General features: G+C 40.3%; 1 protein-coding gene across 1 annotated transcript; it reads right to left on the bottom strand.

Moving 5' to 3' along the window:
* Positions 1-5741: 5741 nt before the first annotated feature.
* slc17a7a (solute carrier family 17 member 7a) lies at positions 5742-18010 on the bottom strand. Its single transcript, XM_026165332.1, has 13 exons — positions 17876-18010; positions 11153-11405; positions 10286-10404; positions 9975-10089; positions 9798-9885; positions 9498-9584; positions 9164-9306; positions 8918-9067; positions 8605-8737; positions 7786-7896; positions 6341-6468; positions 6147-6216; positions 5742-6063 (listed from the first exon to the last, which is right to left on the bottom strand). Exons 1-13 carry the CDS (start codon positions 17935-17937, stop codon positions 5771-5773), a joined length of 1752 nt encoding a protein of 583 aa, XP_026021117.1. The 5' UTR covers positions 17938-18010; the 3' UTR covers positions 5742-5770.
* Between the last annotated feature and the right edge of the window lie 615 nt (positions 18011-18625).

Raw genomic sequence — 18625 nt, 5'->3', positions numbered from 1 at the left:
GTGAAGCAGCCTATGAGACCACAGCACGAAGACGGACATCTTAACTGTCCAATCACAGCAGGGAACTGGTTCGTGACCTCGCCCAGAGTTGCTGCGGTCCAATTATAAAAAGGTACGGCTTAAAACGGGCGTGGTATTTAAAAGGCAATCTTCCTCGAAATGCTCACAAAGAGAACTAAATGTAATTTGAATACCGAACAATACGACGTTATACGTCCAAAAAACAAGTTTGAAGCAAACAGCAGCTTTGTAAATGCTCAAAGTGCTTATGGGAAGTGTTACGATATTTAACTCGGCACTATACAGTACATGTGTGGTCATTGCCCCCTTGTGGCCATATTGAGGAACTGCAACAGCAAATTAGTTAATGCACAATAACTATGTAATTATTAATACAGCAATTATTATATTAATAAAATCCTTTAAAAACCATAGTTAAAAACAGCAACATAAATAAAATAAAATAATAGTAATATGGGAATATTATTTTTATGTCTCCCAAATGACATTTGGATTTCGCAGACCTGTTGCAGTTCAACCTGGATAAAAACTTTTAATTTTAGGTTTATAGGGAGAGTTACAGACAGACAAGAACTGCACAGCACACTCAACAAATCATCAAGTGGGATAGAGACACATATTCTTTTACTTGCTTTTAAAGCGCTTTACTTCATGCAATACCTTTCTTTAGGAACACTTAGATTTTTTTTTTCGATTTTTTTATTAGTGGTGTGTCATGGTGTTGATTTGTTTTACGTTTTATTATCTCGTCTTATTATCTATATTACACACCTACACAAAAATATTTTATTTATTTCTCGGGTAAAGCTGGGGGAGTCACTGCTGATTGTCAAATCACTGGTAGTAGCTATAATCATTGCTAGTCTTTATAATTTCAAAATTAAATTATCAAAGACAACCAGCAGTACCATGTGGCAATAACTTTTAACTGCTGGTAATCTCCAAAGTTGAAAAATATGGGTCTTCACAGCAGGTTGCTTTCCTGTCTGACATCCCCAAGGGGAATTTCTGTCTCTTGCAGGAATTGAGCTAGCAACCGTTTGCTTGGTAAGCAAACGTGTGTTAACCACTACTCTATCCCTAAAGCTGGAGTCACTGAACTGGATTTCTAGCCATGTTTGTAGTGGCATTTAATGGATCATCTGACAATTATTTATGATTTGCTGCGTGGTACAGCTAGTCCAAGAACTTCGCACTAGTAGTTTCATATTTCCATGTTTTATATTCTTTGTTTTACACCCTTACCATCTGTAGTACAACCCCAATTGCACTTTTTTTTTTTTAAATGTGACACTGTGTAAACTATGGATGAAAAATGGAAGGCAATAATTTGCAGATCATCACCCCCAAATTCTGAGAAACAAGAGAAATCTCTGTGTGCAAAGAACAAGACCAAAAGTCAAAGTTGATCAAGACCACAGGTTGCACTGCATTAAAAACAGGCATGATTCTGTCATTGATATCACTGCATGGACCCAGAAACACGTACAGAAACCATTGTCTTTGAACACAGTTGGCATCCAAAAATGCAATTTAAAGCAAAGAAGAAGCCACTGAAAGTGAAATTCTTTGTGGAAAACATTTGCATCTCAGACTAAAGAGGAGAAGGACCTCCAATAGTATGGAGTAACATTGTAAATCCTGTGGAATTACACATCTAGAATGGCATCATCAGTGCTAAAAGGCAGGCTTCACAGCAACATCCAGATGATATTCTTTTAAGGGATGTATGTTTCAGCAAAACAATGCTAAACCGCGCACTGCATCTATTTCAGCAGCATGGGTTCCTAGCAGTGTTGGTCAAGTTACTTGAAAAAAGTAATCAGTAACTAATTACTGATTACTTCCCCAAAAAAGTAATCCCATTACTTTACTGATTACTTATTTTCAAAAGTAATTAATTACTTAGTTACTTTTTAAAAACACGATTTACAACCTGAATAGGTGATAAAGTGATAGATCTTTCAGCCCAATTCTACTTTTTCTACATAATCCATCATACAAAATGTAATCAAATGGAAAAGTCTCCTTTTTAACTTGTTTTATCAGTTTTAATCTTTTAACTTTATGCATCAAGTGAAAATTTAATTATATGCAACATTCTGACTTGAATAAATTAGTTTAACATTGAAACCTATTTTCTACACATTCCAGCACATAAAATAAAATGTTTTTTGTGTTTACACTCAGTCTTTCAAATAGATGCAAGTAAAACACAGCAGAAAATAAATAATGTCAAAGACTCAGCGGTCCTTTTGCTCTATTTTCACCTGTAAAGCAGGAGTAGGGTAGGCGGAGGTTTACCCTGGTGCAGGTGTGCCGCGGTCAGTTGAAGAATCCGCGAGTTTCTCTGTGAGTTTCCCATTACGTTGTTGCGCACTCGGTGCTTGCTTGGAAGTTTAGGGGTTTTTTTCGGTGTAAAAAGAAGTTTTCTTCCCACGCAGTGAGCAGCGGACGCTAATGTTTTTGTCACTTTTTATGGAATCAAACTCAAAGTAAGGTCAGTACTTCCACGCTTTAAACGCCGCACGCTCATACTCTCTCCCACAATCATATGATCTGCACACAGCTGTTGTCACTAACAACGCACTCGCTTACGTCACTGTCGTGAGACATTCTCGCAAAAAATCACGGTTTTAGTAACGCAGTAACGCAGCGTTCCTACGGGAAAGTAACCTAATTACCGTTTTTGCAATAGTAATCCCTTACTTTACTCGTTACTTGAAAAAAGTAATCAGATTACACCATCTTTGGTTCCTAGTAGAAGAGTATGGGTGTTGAACTGGTCTGTGTGCTGTTCAGATCAGCTGAAAACATCAGGAGCATTAAACAAGAAATACAACAAAGAAGATCCAAGTCTGTTGCATAGCTAGAATCTTATTTTAAACAAGAATGGGACATCATTCCTCATCTGGAAGTCTAGCAGCGGATCTTTCAGTTTCCAGATGTTTATCGATTGTTGTTAAAAAAAGAGGTGGTAAACATGGCCCTGCCCCAACCTTTTTTCAAATTCTACATTCAAAATTGCCCTATTGTGTTTGTTAAAATGGTACATGAGATTTTTTTAAAATAAGATTTGCAAATCACTTTTCATTTACATTTTACACAGAGTCCAACCTTTGTTTTGGAGTCAGGGTTGTAGAATTTTGGACCTGATTATTAAAAATCACGAATCTTTACTGCCCTCTAGTGTTCAAAGCAACTTTTAAACCCTTGAGTTATGTCAATGTAGGCAATACTTCCGGTAAATTCTTTTCAAAATAAAGAACCAACTGAACCGTTAATAAAGGCGCTGACTGAGTGGATTTTAAATTATTAAAAGATGACGATGAAAATCGCTTGGGGAGATTATTTCAGCTCCGTTGGAAACAGAATGATTTTATAATTGTAACAATAAAAAATGCAGAACTCAATTCTTTCAATAGAGCAAAAATAAATACGTTATTGCGGCGAATCGTTAATTTTATTTTATTTTTTATTTACAAGCGCTTTAGAGGAAGCGGCACCGCACATACAAACAGGCGTGGACAGGCCCTGCCTGATCCATCATGCTCACTTCCCTTGTCTGTGACGTCCATGTTTCCCCCTCACTCTCCCACTGAGTGCATCTGCTGTCCTATCTAATCTTTGCCTAAAATCACAGCGATAATCCTGCATCCATCTGTTCCGAGAGAAAGAGAGAGAGTGAAAGACAAAGCACCGACAATCTGAAAACCAACACCATTTTAATGCGTCATCATGTTTTAGGTGATAAAATCCCGATGACACAATTGCACTGAAATAGTGACATCATCTTAAATTGCTTGAATTTTATTATACACAAGGTTATCTCACATGTACACTTTTTTACATAAAATATTTTCCATATATTTGCATTTTTAAATACAGATCTTTTCTTGTCTTTTTAATTTTTTTTTTTTTTACACCAAATCCCACCAGATAACCACACATTTCATTGAGGATGGGAAGGAAAACATTGGAGCAGCCATAAACTGAGACAAAGAAGAAAAAAGCAGATCAAAGATACACTGATACAACACGCACAAAATGAACTTGTTCACAGTTATCATCATTCACGTCTTTAAGACTTTTCACTCAAAAAATGGCAACTGACCTTTTGCACTTTTTTTCTTGTAATTATTCGACACAGCAACACATTTAAAAACTAAACCCCCAAGTGAATCAAACACGTCCTTTTTAAACAGTCCAGCACTGCAGTTTTATCTCGCAAACATGACCCACTGAGTACCACCAACAGATGTACTGTCTGTCAGCACGAACAGATGCAGGAGTGGTGTGTGTGTGTGTGTCTGTGTGTACACAAGTCCAGTACTACTACAGATTACCTCGCCCGTATGTGACTGTACTCCATTTCCCAGCTGCCAGTGCGCTTGACAGGCAGGAAGCTGAGGTTCTCTACTCTTACAAGATATAAGTGAAGCTGAACTTCACACATTCTCTAATAATGTTCGCCTATCAAACTCTGTCTGCACGATTCACTGTGCACTCGCATGAAATTAGCCCCCCTGTGTGTGTTTGTGTGTAAAAGGGAAAATATGAGGGCTGGCACAGTACTGCACCACTGTGTCCATTAAATATGCTCACTGCACAACTTTTCAGCACCTGCACCCAACACAACAGCACACTTGCTGTCACACACACACAGACACACACAGTCGATCTGAAAAGCTTGGATTTACCCGCACAAACACGACTGATGTTGAGAGAAAGATAAGACAAGGAGGAAAAATGGAGGGAGAGGCTGCCAGAGAAACAAGAAAAGGCATAAACAGAAAGTGCTGGGAGGCCTGGGAGTGTTATAAATATGTACCAAGCTGAGGGAGACTATACACACTGAATAGAAAGTGGGAATTGTCAGATGATTACTGGCGACTGTGACCTGTAAGCGTGGCTGGACATGAGATGCAGTGAGAAACTGTAGGCGGCAAAGTCAAGCACACAGGTGAAGGGAAGTTTTACAGCTTTACACTCATCTACGTACAACTTTACAACACCTAAGCACCTTTTTTCTTTTCACTTTGATTAGGAAGTTTGAAAGTTAAACTCAGTGGCGTCGTGGTTGGTGGCGTCTGTTTAGTTTATCTGGGAGCTTTGAGAGCTTGGATTTGGTGATGAATTCTGCATTGAATAGAAGTGTGAGGTTTTTAAAACTGAGGCTCTGAAGGTGCTTTCCCAGCAAAATAAAAGTAAATGCATGACTCACACATAAAAAATTAAAAACAACACAATCCCAGTGGCTTCAGCAAGTTGCTATACAGGCCCACAACTCTCTCGCTCTTTCTGTCTCTCTCTCTCTCACACACACACACACACACACACACACACACACACACACACACACACACACACACACACACACACACACACACACAGGATCTCCTAGTTGCGGATACAGAACTCCTGACCAATCACAATGAGCATCAGCATCAGGATGTAAGATGAGTTCTGATGAAGATGAAATCAGTTTTTTTGTGTAAATTTAGCACTCTGCATGCACATGCTTGCACACGCACACTGTCTCTCTCTCTCTCACACACACACAAACACACACACCTACAGTGGAATGAATCTGATCCACTCTTTTGATATGTGCTGCTATAAATTTTAAGAAGCACACAGCAGGTCTGTTCAGTGACTCTCTTGCAGTCGTTCTCCAGAAACACCCTTCCTCTTTCATTTTTTTTATCTTGTTATTATTATTTTTTAAAACTTGTGTCACGTCAGTCTTCTATGTGAGCTCCTTCTCTATTTCTCCCCCGTACATGTAGGAGTTATATCCGGGCGGCTGCACATACTCCTCAGACTTATCCCAGTCTGTCACCCATCCTGACCCTGCTCCTCCTCCTCCTCCTCCACCGTTGAAACCAGCCCCCGATTGGCTTATGGCTCCGTACTGCCCCCCTCCACGGTACATCTCTTCTGTTTCATTGGCCAGTTCATCCTCGTCGATTATACCGCACTTCTCCTCACTTGTGTCCTCTATGTCTGCCCAAGGCTGCTTTTCTCCTGATGCAAAGAGTCCTAGTGAAGAAGAAAACAGATCAGCAATGAAACTGCGATATTTTAGAGATGCGTTACAAAACACTGTAGAGCCAAAGTCCTACCATAGAAAACCACTCCTCCATAATGAACAAGTGAGGCTATAAGGAAGACGTACTGCCACTCCTCACGCGTCTGAAATGATTCAAAAGGTATTTTAGCACAAGAAAGAGCAAGAACAAGTCTCCCTGGTGTGTCTTTACTCATTAAACATCTTGAGCTTTATGCTCAGCTTTGTTGATACACGTGAATGAGTCACCTTGTGTTTGGTCATGGCACCAACTATGAGAGGACACACCATTCCAGATAACGTTCCCACTCCGTTCGAAATGCCCATCAGTATGCTGGCATATCGAGGCGCAATATCCAAGTGATTGACATTAAACCCTGAGTGAAAGAGCAAAAACACAGAATGATTTTTACACTTAGGGGATAGAAAAAATGATATCATTTTTTAAAAACACATTTTCGTCTTAACGACGTTCACTTCAAACAGTTTAATAAGATAATGATCTAATATCTGTCTGTGTGTGAAATATAAAGCCATTTCCAGGTAGTAGCGGGCACAGCTTGTCATCCACAAACCAACTGGGGATGCCATGTCCATCTTTGATATACAGTCTATGCTGCCAATGAAAACACTACAGCTGACTGACAGACTCATGTTTGCAAATTAGGTCATATTTTAAAGTCCTATCAATGTCAAGTTTTATTCTCATTATGTAGCTTTATTGTAATCAAACTGTCAAAACTCATTAATTTTGATTGGTAAATTACCATTAAACAAACTTAACCTAGCTAACTAATATGGCAAATTCATTTACAGTCATGTAAATTGGAACATTTTTAACAGGATTTTATAATACTGTGAAAACCTTCAGAAGCAATAACATGAAATAACAATTTTCTTATGACTCACATCAATGTGGAGGAATTTTGGCCCAACTGTTCTTTATAACTTTACAAAGTTAATTGTGATTCGCATCAACTGATTCATACACACCTCTCCTAATGTCTCACCACAGCAATGCTTTCAGGTTGAAGCGTGGACTTTGACTGAACCATTCAAGATCATTTCTTTCTTTATTTTTCAGCCATTCTGTTGCAGATTTTCTGTTCATTGTCCTGTTGCATGACACAATTTTAGCCAAGCTTCATCTATCAAACAGATGGCCCCAAATTTCACTCTGTATACTTTGTTATACAGAGGAGCTCGTGGTTGACTCTATGACTGCAAAGTTCCCAGGTGCTGTGACTATAAAACAATGGCTGGGATGAGTAAAGGGGAGATGACACACAACAAAATTAAATAAACCATTGTGCAGATTTCTTTGTTTTTAAATATTGTTGGAAACATTTGGGAAAATGTAAGTAGGGCAACACATGTCAACAGAATCTAGAAAATGTGTCATTTTCATACTTTTAAGTTAAAACTTTAACGGGAACTCAGTAGTTGAGCAGGTTAACACACCCCACGAGGCCTGGGCTCGATTCTGACCCTTGGTCCTTTGCAGTGTGTCTGCCCTGTTCTCTTTCCAGTCTCTTCCTCACTTATAACTATCCAAAACACTTGATTTACCTGCTCACATTTAAAGCAATACTTAAAATTCCATTGTCTCTCATTAAACCTTACTATCACCTTCATGTAGCAACAGTAACACGACAAGTCAGGTTTTCGCCTTACATGTTTAGAACATAGATTACCTGAGATAGCAAATCCACTGAATCCCACCGCCAGGACCAAGAAGGAGATGGCAATACCCTTTGTGTGAGAGAAGCCCACCACCAGCAGGAGGGTGGCTTCCATCCCAAAACCTGTGGAAATTCCAAAGAAATCCACATCAACACAAAGGAATTACGAACACTAATAACAAACCCTGTTGTTACAGTCAAGGTAGTGCCAATATGCCGTAATTTTCAGTGTTTGAAGCTGTACACGTGTTTATGCACACGCTGATTTGACCTTTAAGTTGTGCTGAAATATTAATTTGCTTCTAATGCTGGCAGCTACTGCACTTTAAATATTCTAACTGCAAGCTGCTAAATGCCCCACAACTGACAGCATAGTTTCATATGTTTAATTTTAGGAGAACTACAGCATCATTAATAAGTTCATCTTTACACATTTATTTATTTATTTTTGCAATGCTTCTAATTTAGCTTTAATCACTGTGATGTGTCAGAAAGTACTGAAAGAATTGTTTAACTTTTTGCAGCCATTTCTGCAGCAAAAATGAAATGCTATTATAATTTCCAGCTGATAATAGGATGAAGTTTTAGTGAAATAATAATTTGTCAGTTTTCTGAGCCACGGTCTAAAGATATTTAAGAGCAGTTGGTTCGTAGACCTTGGTGCTCTGGGAGGAGTGTCAGATGACAATTGCAGAGTCAGAGAATTATGGTACCCTCATACCCATTTAATAGGCTCTGTTGGCCAACTAAGACAGTTCACCAGAGCTGTATAGAGTTATTTAGTTTCTGCTCATAAACCATAAGCCATGCTCTTATGTTTGATAGCCTCACCTCCACAGTTCATGAGCTTCCTGACGTTGGTGGTGGACATCAGGTTGTGGGTTCTCAAGTAGTCAGCCAACTGGCCCCCAATAGGCACGATGATTGTCATCACCAGATGGGGCAAAGCTGACACTATGCCCACCTGAAAGTCATGTATAGGAGAGGCAGACAGTGTGTACATGTGCGTGAAAAAGGCAAAAATAGTGTTTTTGGGGGGAAAATGAAGGGAGGATGATGAGATGTTCAAATTTGTCCTGACCAAGTGGGAAAATTACAGTTTTACTTGCTTTGACCCTACAGCTTGGATGCCATGCTAACTCACCTTGCTGATCTCAAAGCCAAAGACTTCTTCAAAGTAGGCCGGCTGGCTGATGAGCAGCAGGTAGAAGGTCCAGCTCCTGCAGAAGTTGGCCACAATAATGGCATAGACTGGCATGGAGGTGAAGAAGTGTTTCCACGGGGTTTTAAATTTCTACCACAAAAAGTAATAAGATATTAATGATATGCACCAACTCCACCAATTAAGAACTGCAGACTCAGCCAAGTGCATGGGTCTAAATACACATACTTGAAGGGGATTGAGAAATGATGCAGACTCTCCGATCGCATCTTCAATGTATTTCCTCTCCTCTGGTGAGATGGTGGGATGGGCTGCAGGACTCTGGTATGACACCAGAATCCAAAACAAATACCAGAATATCCCAAAGCTGCCTGGGAGAGGGAGAGAGAGAAAGAAAGACACAGACATAGGAGACAAAGAGAACATTTAAGAGAGAACGAGAATTTAAAGGAGTTGTGGAAATTTAAAGAGAATCAAATAGTGGACATTTAGGGAAATTTGCATGAGCAGTCTTGGTGAGAAAGATAGTAATAAAAGTAACATAACACATATTTGTACTAACCATAGACATAAAATACAGAAGGCCACCCAGTGTATTGCACCAGTATCCCAGCTAAAGGCATGGCCACCACTGCCCCAGCATAGGATCCTGTTAAGACAACACACACACAAAGAAGGCACAAACCCTGTTTATAGCTTTCTTTCTTGCACTCAACATGTTTTAGATCCATCATAGTCTTTTTAAACTCTTAAACGTTAGATGAACTTCTAGCAGTTTCATCACAAACGTGTCTTCAAACCCACAGAACCTGTGCAGACATTGTAGATACTGATCTGTGAGGTGACAGGAAGCTGACATTACCACAAAAAGCTGTCGTGGCTAATCGACTTCGCTCAAGAGGAGGTGCCCACTTGGCCCAGATCCCATGACAGGCTGGGTATGATACGCCCTAAAGGATAGAATACGGTCAGGGAAACACCTGTGCATGTGGGAATAGTCCTACACAGAGTCCAGATGTGGACAAAAACTCATATTTACCTCTACAAGGCCCTGGCATATCCTGACAAGTATGACGCAGCTGTAATGGCAGCGAGCGGCAGATGGAATCAGCATGTTGAGCGTCGATGTGGCCACGATGGCAAAGCCGAAAACTCTTAAAAACACAAAGGACAGTAACACTGGCATCAGAACATAAAAAAATCCCAATACATCCCAATACTGGCATTTTCTATGAATGCTGGTTCAGCTGCTTTGCCTCTTACTGTTCTGATTCAAATTATTCTTTTTTCCACACCTAGCATGTATGCAAATTCAACCAGATCTGACACCATAAATGTGGAGATATTAACCTGTTTGCTGCAAATTTTTGACATATAAAGCCACCCGGGATTTGTGTGACGATGTAGCCCCAGAAGAAGGAGCCGTGAATCATCCCCACTGTCTCTGGATCCCAGGTGAACTGTGCAGCCTGGAGAGAAGAAAAAAATTATATGACTTTAGCTCACTTCACAACAGAGGAGATTACCTTGAAAACTTAAGGTCAAGGGCAACTCTGGTTCATCATCCCCAACCACAAAGCCCACGAGTTGGATGTCCCTGATAAATACATTAAATAGAACCAATGGTTCAGTATCTTGCTCAAGGATACTTCGACGTGCAGACCTGAGTAGCTGGGGAATCGACTAACAACATTTCGATTGGTGGATGAACTGTTTTAACTCCTGAACCACAGCCAAGGCAAGCTGGCACAGAGCTGGCCTAGACTGCAGGACTTTAGAAAATTTGATATCACTACACAAAGTAAAGTTTGTTTATCAGCAGTTAAGATGATGCCAACATCAAAACGCCTTAATAGAACTTTTCAGCTTTAGTCTAATACTCTAATACATGACACTACTTATTATGACTTATCAAGTCATTTAAAAAGTTACATAATTACAAAATTTTATTCTTCTCCAACCAACTACATTGTAAAAGGGATAGCCTCAATACAACACACTGCATACTGTGATTAATATAAACCATTAGATATAGTCCAATGAAGATTTAATGTGATCCCACAGAAAAAGACTTAAGACAGTAACTTTCATTGGTACTGTGAAAATACTGCATGTTACCTGTGTTCCAACACAATTATTGCAGATGTGGCTTAATATCAAATTCATAAAGTAGGTCAATAAAGGCACAGAAGTTTTAATTTCTCTTCTGCTACTCACCACAAGTACTTCCTTGTTGCCTTTGTAGACAGTATGATCATTGACCATGCTTACAATGGCCACACCTAGGTTGCACCTGATGCCAAAGGAGATGCAGAAGCCCAGGCCAGACAGGATGGCGATGATGTACCGCCGGGGCAGGCCGAAGCAGGTGCAGTCCACCACAGGCAGCTCCTTCTCCTCCACCAGCTCAGGACGACCCTCCGCCGACAGCTCAATAGTTTCTCCATTTGGCTGCCGTTTCTCAATCAGCCTGATGGGAGACAGCAGAATATGTGTTAGGCTTTTGGGGTAAAAGTGAACAAAATGGTGCAAAAGACAAAATTCTGTGTATTATAATGTGCTGCAATGAAATCGATGCCTCGGTGATCTTTATGCCTAGCCTCACAGATGATCTGATCTAACAAATCAAAGTAAAACTGCAAAAAAAAAAAGCAGGAACACAAAAGTGTGAGCTTCCTTTAGAAAGGAGCTATGAAAGGTTCAGTCTCCAGCTTCCATGCTGACATCACCGGCAGTTACCAGATTATTTTGAGCCTGTGACAAAGAGTTTGCATCTTTTCTTCATGCATGTTTTAAACTGCAAAGATTTTGCACTCTCTCTCTCTTTTTCCTCCTACAAACGCACTCCTCCAGGCTGACATCATGCTCCACACCGGGGTCACGCCTGACTCAGCACGTCCCAGTGTGTGGAAGCAGCTGTCACAAGCCGAGGAGCTACGACAGCCGCGTCGTCTCTGCTTCAGGATCCAAGGAACCTACTGGTCCTCTCACTCTGATAGTGTCCTCACCACTAAATGCCTTCATTTTTTATGACATCATTCAGCCGAATCTGCTTAACAAATTAGCATTATGTTTAAAACTACAAAAGGAACTTTTGTAGGAAATCAGCTTTTAAGGAGTTACACTTTACCGAGCTGCAAAGACAGGGGTGCAAGTGTCTAAAATGTGTTTGCTTGTTTTTTAACCGCTTAAAATCCCATGGTTTTAGCCCATGTGAGGTGATCTGCTTGTTTTCCAGGCTATTGTTCAGTTTGTGTGACCATTTTTGTAAAACAACATGTCGAGCATCCCCTCAACAGAAGTCATACAGAGAAGTCAGAGAGCAGCCATCTGTGTATTACAACCTTCATACTCACAACAAAAACACACACACTTCCATCAGATTTAAGTAAACAACACCTACAGATATACATTAGACAAAGTGTCACCATTTTTTCTGTGAATGTATATATCAGTGTTCACTGTCTGTTAAATTTGAGTTCGCAGCAGAGCGAATCATGTGTCCGCCATCCACTTTCCATTGAGGTGATCCAGTTAGCCAGTGAGCTGGAGAATCGTGCACAGAAAAAAGCACAATCAACACGGGGGTCAGGCTGGCGAGGTGACGATGGTTGTGTTTTAAAGATAGCGTTTCATTGGAGGTCGGGGCTTAAACAAGGTTAGAAAGCAAGTGTGCAAAGTCGAGACAAGTCAGCCTCTGATGCTGATTAATTATTGACCTTTTTTTTTTTTTAGATAAATTATTTACTCCAGCTTTTACACCACAATCTGCCACCATTTGTCCGTCTGTCATCCACCGCTGTCATTATATTTATTTTAGTTATGCGTGTGAATTCCACTCCCTCCCCCTTTTGCACACAGCACACTCTGTATAATCTCGATATGCATCCATGCAATCTGTCAAAAACAAACTAAAACGCAAGACAAGAAGACAGGTCAGTGCAATTACGAGTATAATTAAAACTGCCTACATAAAGAAATATTCTACTCTTCAGTAGATAACAGAAAACACAATGGAAAGCAACATTTTTGGAATTTGTGAGAGATTAGAGAGGCTGCATCCCATCTCCCTCCCTCCCTCTTAATCTGTCACTACACTAAGATTAGGATTACAAAAATGATTTACTTCCGGAAATGAATATGGATGGACAGACTGACTCTGCTGGGCACGATTCAGCACGTTTCTCCCTCTATCACGGCACGCTGTTGAGTTCATGCTGGTCATGTTTTTTAGTCCTTCTGTAACTCAGAAAGCCTTTTTCAGCTTTTGCGTCAAGCTGCAAAATTTCAGGTTGTGCCTCACCTGTTAGTTAATGGTCTACATTTTTATAGAATGGCCCATCTGACTGACTTGGAAATGGGACCATCATGTGTTCATTGCTGACCTTTCACACAAAGTGTCCTGACCTAAGGACGTGATTTGCAATGTGTTTCCCAGTGGATCAAATACAAGAAATTAAAAAACTGCAACCAAATCCTGGAAGCATTGAAAAGGGCGACGCACGACAGAAGCAAAGTCGTGCACATAAATTTGTTGAATCAGTTGTTCACGCTCCTGCCGCTAAACAAATGTGCTGACTTGTCCCCCCGCGTGGAGCTCCTCCCTCATAGTTGGTGAAGGCTGCAGGAGAATCCTCATTAAACCTCAAGACAGATTGCAGCTTGACACCTGCCCATATGCTAAGAGCTAACGAGGCTACCCCACAGCAAAAAATGGTCGTTAATTACAGATGCTTTCCACTAAAAGGCAGCCTGACCCCCTGTGTTCGTGTACAAAGCTGAAGCAAGGGAATTTCCAGCTTAGAAGCAAAGACTTAAAAGATTCTTATACACAAACTTCTTACTTCTTAACATGCTGACTGGTAAAATTTACCAGCTCTGTGTTGAAGAAGAGACACAGGTTCACAATACTGCTTGCTTCCACTCATCTGATGGAGCTGATTGGTCTCAGCTGTCAACAATTAATGAGCAAGCGAGCATGAGCAGGCAGGAGTCCTGCGACCTGGGGCTCTCTGAAATATCATAATTACAATAGTAGCAGGCTCAGTGGAGGCACACGCTTCAAACAGAGCTCATGATTTTCACCTAGACAAAAGAAGCAAAGTCCTAAAACCTGTTTAACCCCAGCGTGAAGACTTCAATACCTCTTGAGTTTAACTGGTGTAAGGTGTTACACAAATTTGATTATATATTAAAAGTATGTTATATGAAACTCCTTAAAACAATAAAAAAATAAAACAGTTGTTGCTAAACTGTGAGTGTTTGTAAGCACACTTTGATTCTGTAATATTCTGTCAGCTTTGATAAAATCACAGTGACTCTCAGGTGACTCGGGGCCTTTATTAGACTCTGTATTAAAATCACCAATTCACAGAGTATTCGGTGTAATCCTCTCATATGAGGATGATCGAGACTGAGAGTGAGACAGCGAGGGAGTAAAAATATTATATAACACCAGACACCCTGGTGATTATTTCTCCATATTTGTGAGCTTAAATTGATTCTTGATTTTATTCCTTTTCTTTTTCTTCTTTTTTTTGTCTCATTTCAGCATTTTGGAGCACGCAAAGTAGCTTAAAGATTAGATTTTTACTTTTTCTCCGAGCACTTTGTAGTTTTAATAGTGATTTTGTTGTTGTCCCCCTCCTCTCCCATCCTTTGAGAGCCTCTCGCTCTCCCTGAAGTGAACAGATTGGGTCTCGGTGGGACTGTGTCACCCAGGGAGACACCCTCCTCCCCATCCTGTCACACCACTTTTTCTCTCTCTCTCCTGCTGACACACACACACACAGACACACACGTTTAACAGTTACACGTGTGACCTTCATAGACGTATTATCTAAATACTCACACAGTATAACTCAGTCGCAGTATGAGTGCTGTCTCCACACACACAACACTTCTCGCTACATTCACCAGAGAACAACACTTCAACAATGAGCTGCACGGGGTCGTAATATGATAATCGAACCACGTGTTAGCTTACATTAAAATATTTCCTCACAAACTGAACAAGTGAAGCAGACACTAAATGCTGAAATCGACAGCATGGACAGCATCGCTGCCAAAAACCAGGCATGCTGAGTCGTTGCAGCTGACTCTCCAAAGTGGCACAGCTATTGTAGATGAATCTCTGGTCATCTGTGAAGACTGTTTCACAAACCTGTGCCCATGTTCCACACAAAACAACAGAGACAGATGAACGGATAAAAGATAAGAATAGGAAACACAGAAGTGTCTCAAATGTGGACTTGGTGTCTTGTAAGATTTTGCCTTTTGTGTTCAAGCTTGAACCTGCTTTTTTCCTTAGACATAGCTTTATCAAGACTAACAGGAAATCCATGACAAAGACATCCTACATATGATACAAAAACTAATGCTAAATGCTGGGATTAAATGATGGCATGCTTTCCTCCCTGTGCTTCACCACAAGCAAACATATCAAATAATTATTTTTTCGCTTCACCGTTATTTGAAAATTTTATTCAGAGCACTTCTGCAATGACACTGAACTGTAGTAGCTGAAAAATGCACTCCACTGCAAGTAAGATGGATTAAAAATGGATTACCTGTCATATTCTGTATTGCCTCACATGTAGTACAGCACAGCCTCTCATTGTGTAGCCAAGCAATCCTGCAGATGCATTTAAAAGTCTTTTAATAAATCGAAGCGAGGCATTTTTATGATAGCGTCTTTGGGGTACTATTAGTAACTTTTGCACACAACCCAAATTAAAACCAAGAAGCAGTTGTGTGATTATATTTCATGCAGAGCTGTGAGAATAGCCAGATTTGGGGGATCCATCTGGAAACGTTATAAAAGAGCAAATAATGTAAGCAGAGATGTGGAGTGACCTTACAGCGCTGAAGTTTGTGCTTACCTAGTGGAGTTTAATATAGAAACAGGAGATGCATTCTGATGGAGAAAATGTTTAAATAATAGATGAACTCCTGGCTGCTTTCATCAGGAGGGATCACGGTTTTGTCTGTGAGGTGGTGAGATTGCACGCAGACACACTCGTCTGCTTACACAGTGCAGGGATGCCCAAGTTTCACCACGCATTCACACATATACAGCTTTATATACACACATGCATACACAAAACCATAACACACTGCTCTCTTATTCTTTGGCTGCACTTGACACATGCAACCGCATAAAACCACGAGGTCACGCTAAGCTGAGGAAACGCCCACTAAAGTCAACCTGAATCCAATCCAACACATTACATCTCTCATGGAATCAGCTGTGGTGATGATGCGCATGTGTGGAACAGTAAGAGAGAAACGAGACAGGCATGTGTGTGTTGATTTAAGAGACCCCAGTAGGCTGAAAGCTGCTGGTGTCTCAATGGATGGAGGATGAGGAAGAAGGAGGAGGAGGCAGTGGCTGGAGGAAGTGACATGGCTTGCATGGGATGGAATGAGTGGGAGGGGAGAGTTTAGGGATTTGCATGGCTCGACAGCTGGACTGCAAAAACAGGCTATTTCAGGACAGGATTTATACGTTTGGTTGCTACCTCAAATCCTGGGAGAGCCAAAGCTTAAAGCAATGGTTATTGCATGAGGTTCTATGATTGTCTTTAATCTGCCTTTTTTTTATTTATTTATTTTTAAACTGAAATATTATCAGTACATCAATCTGTGTAGCAACTTTCACACTCATGTGTACTTTATTTACACATATGCAGCACTTTGAAATGTTCATAATCAGAGAGGATTATGAAGCTTTCTTTTCTTTTTTTAAAATAAGTACCTGCATGCACCTCCAAAGACATAAACTATGTACCATACAGGCTGCAGCAGTGACATAGTTGTCTTTTTTATATCGACCTTTCTTATTTATTGGTGCAACTAACAATTATTTTCAGTCTCAATTAACCTACATATAATTTTCTTAATTGATGGCAACAACCAATAATCATTTGGTTTGTATTGTCAGGTAGGAAAAAAATAGATGTGGAAAAACACAGTTTCAAGGAAACGTGTCCACAAGGTTTTGTGTGTTTTATCACGCAGGTGATTATTAAAATAACAGTTTATATGCCTGTCACTCAAAACTCAGCCTGAAATATTAAAAAACTTTAGAAATTCACACCGTATTTCAGTCGTTTCTATTCATTTCATTCATTTAGTATAATCCAAAACACGTTTTCATAACAATTAAAATGAAATCCTTCTTTCGCTTTAAGACGATCAAACAAACAAAAAACTGCAAATCATTTTTTAAGTCACATTATTTAAAAGAGAAAAAAAAACATACGGCAAAAACAATTTGGAGCGCAAGAAATGTAATTTATACCGGGAAACTAAAGATTTAAACTTTCCGGTTTTATCTGGCCAGCGCTTTCATTCAGCCTGGTCGTGCCAATAACGCACGGAAACATTATGTAACCAGACTTTCTTCTTCTCTCCAACACCACTTTGAGCCTCACAACATCGAACAAAAGCGCAAACAATAAAAAAAAAGCATAAATGCAATAAAGCATCAAACCACAAAGAAAGAAAGAACAAACACTCTTTTTCTCTCACTGATAACTTCTGTAACACTATGGAGTACCCGTTATGGGCTTCTGTTACAGCGACGACAGTGTGTCATGTTTTTTCCTCCTAATAAACCAAATTATTCAAAATATTATGGATTTCATCCATTATAAAACACTTCTCCTCTCACTTGTGACAATCAAAACTCCCTACTGCGCAAACGCGGACTTCTGTCGCTATTTTTTGTGAAGGGTTAAACCCAACACATTCCTCTACAATTAAAATAAAAAAAGAACCAACTTTTTAAGTGTTAAAAATTACTGCTTGGAGGAGAGCGAGATGACGGATGCACCAACAGCACCGCCACCAACAGCACTGATATGTGTTGCAAGAAAAAAGGCGTAAAAACGCGCACAAATCCGGGGTGAGTTGAGAACATTTGAAATATCAGTGTACCTGTGAATTTTCCCCAAAGTTTTGCCCGCGACCGCCTTAAACCTGTCTGGTCGGATCTCCATCTTTGCAGCTCCTTGACCCGGCCGGTGTGCTGATGTCCCGTGCGCCCTCCTGTCCTGCCCGAGCTCGCGTCTCTCTCTCTCTCTCTCTCTCTCTCTCGCTCTCTCTCTATCGAGCACAAATCCCTCCTTCACTGCACTGCCCCCTCCGCTCCGACAGGTGTAGGCCTTTCAGGCTCCGGGCTTCCTTGTAAAAGGATCGAAAGCCTCTGGTCGATATGGACTCTCGAGTTGGGTAAGATTTCGTTTATGCTTATTCCAAACAGGAGATATACTCACTGTTGCCCTTAGCGATAGTGCAGGAAAACACGAATAAATAAGATGGTGGAATATGATGTCTTCTCTGTTTTGTGCGTGTGGTGTAAAAAAAAGTAGCAGGGCTGATATTGTAGTACTCTTTCAGCAGGTTTCTCACACGTGGATTAAGTTCCTTGTCCCAAAATCTATGAAAATCTGAATTCATGTTCATCTGGGGTGTTTGTCACCACCACAGGGAGACAGTGGAGATGGAGCCTCAAGCTCAAGACCCCTTGATTAAGACAAGGCTGAATCCATGTCCAGGAGAAATGCCACCTAGCATGTTAACATATGAAATACGTCTTCTAATCTTTCTCTGTTTTTAATTTATCTTTATGCTCCGATATTGTTGTGTTCACCATGAAGTCAGTTTATAACACTGATCGATCCACAA

The sequence above is a fragment of the Astatotilapia calliptera genome, chromosome 4, assembly GCF_900246225.1.
Source record: "Astatotilapia calliptera chromosome 4, fAstCal1.2, whole genome shotgun sequence".
Taxonomy (NCBI): Eukaryota; Metazoa; Chordata; class Actinopteri; order Cichliformes; family Cichlidae; genus Astatotilapia; species Astatotilapia calliptera.
Note: the sequence above shows the minus strand (reverse complement) of the source record. Positions and strands in the feature narration are given on the sequence as shown.

What these genes read in the sequence shown, in the direction of transcription:
- slc17a7a (XM_026165332.1), bottom strand. Translation starts at nt 17,937, where the DNA reads ATGGAGATCCGACCAGACAGGTTTAAGGCGGTCGCGGGCAAAACTTTG. An exon ending in CAAAAATTTGCAGCAAACAG is followed by an intron (nt 10,090 to 10,285) that starts GTTAATATCTCC and finishes TGTGTTTTTAAG; the next exon opens with AGTTTTCGGCTTTGCCATCG. An exon ending in AGCCACGACAGCTTTTTGTG is followed by an intron (nt 9,585 to 9,797) that starts GTAATGTCAGCT and finishes TTGTCTTAACAG; the next exon opens with GATCCTATGCTGGGGCAGTG.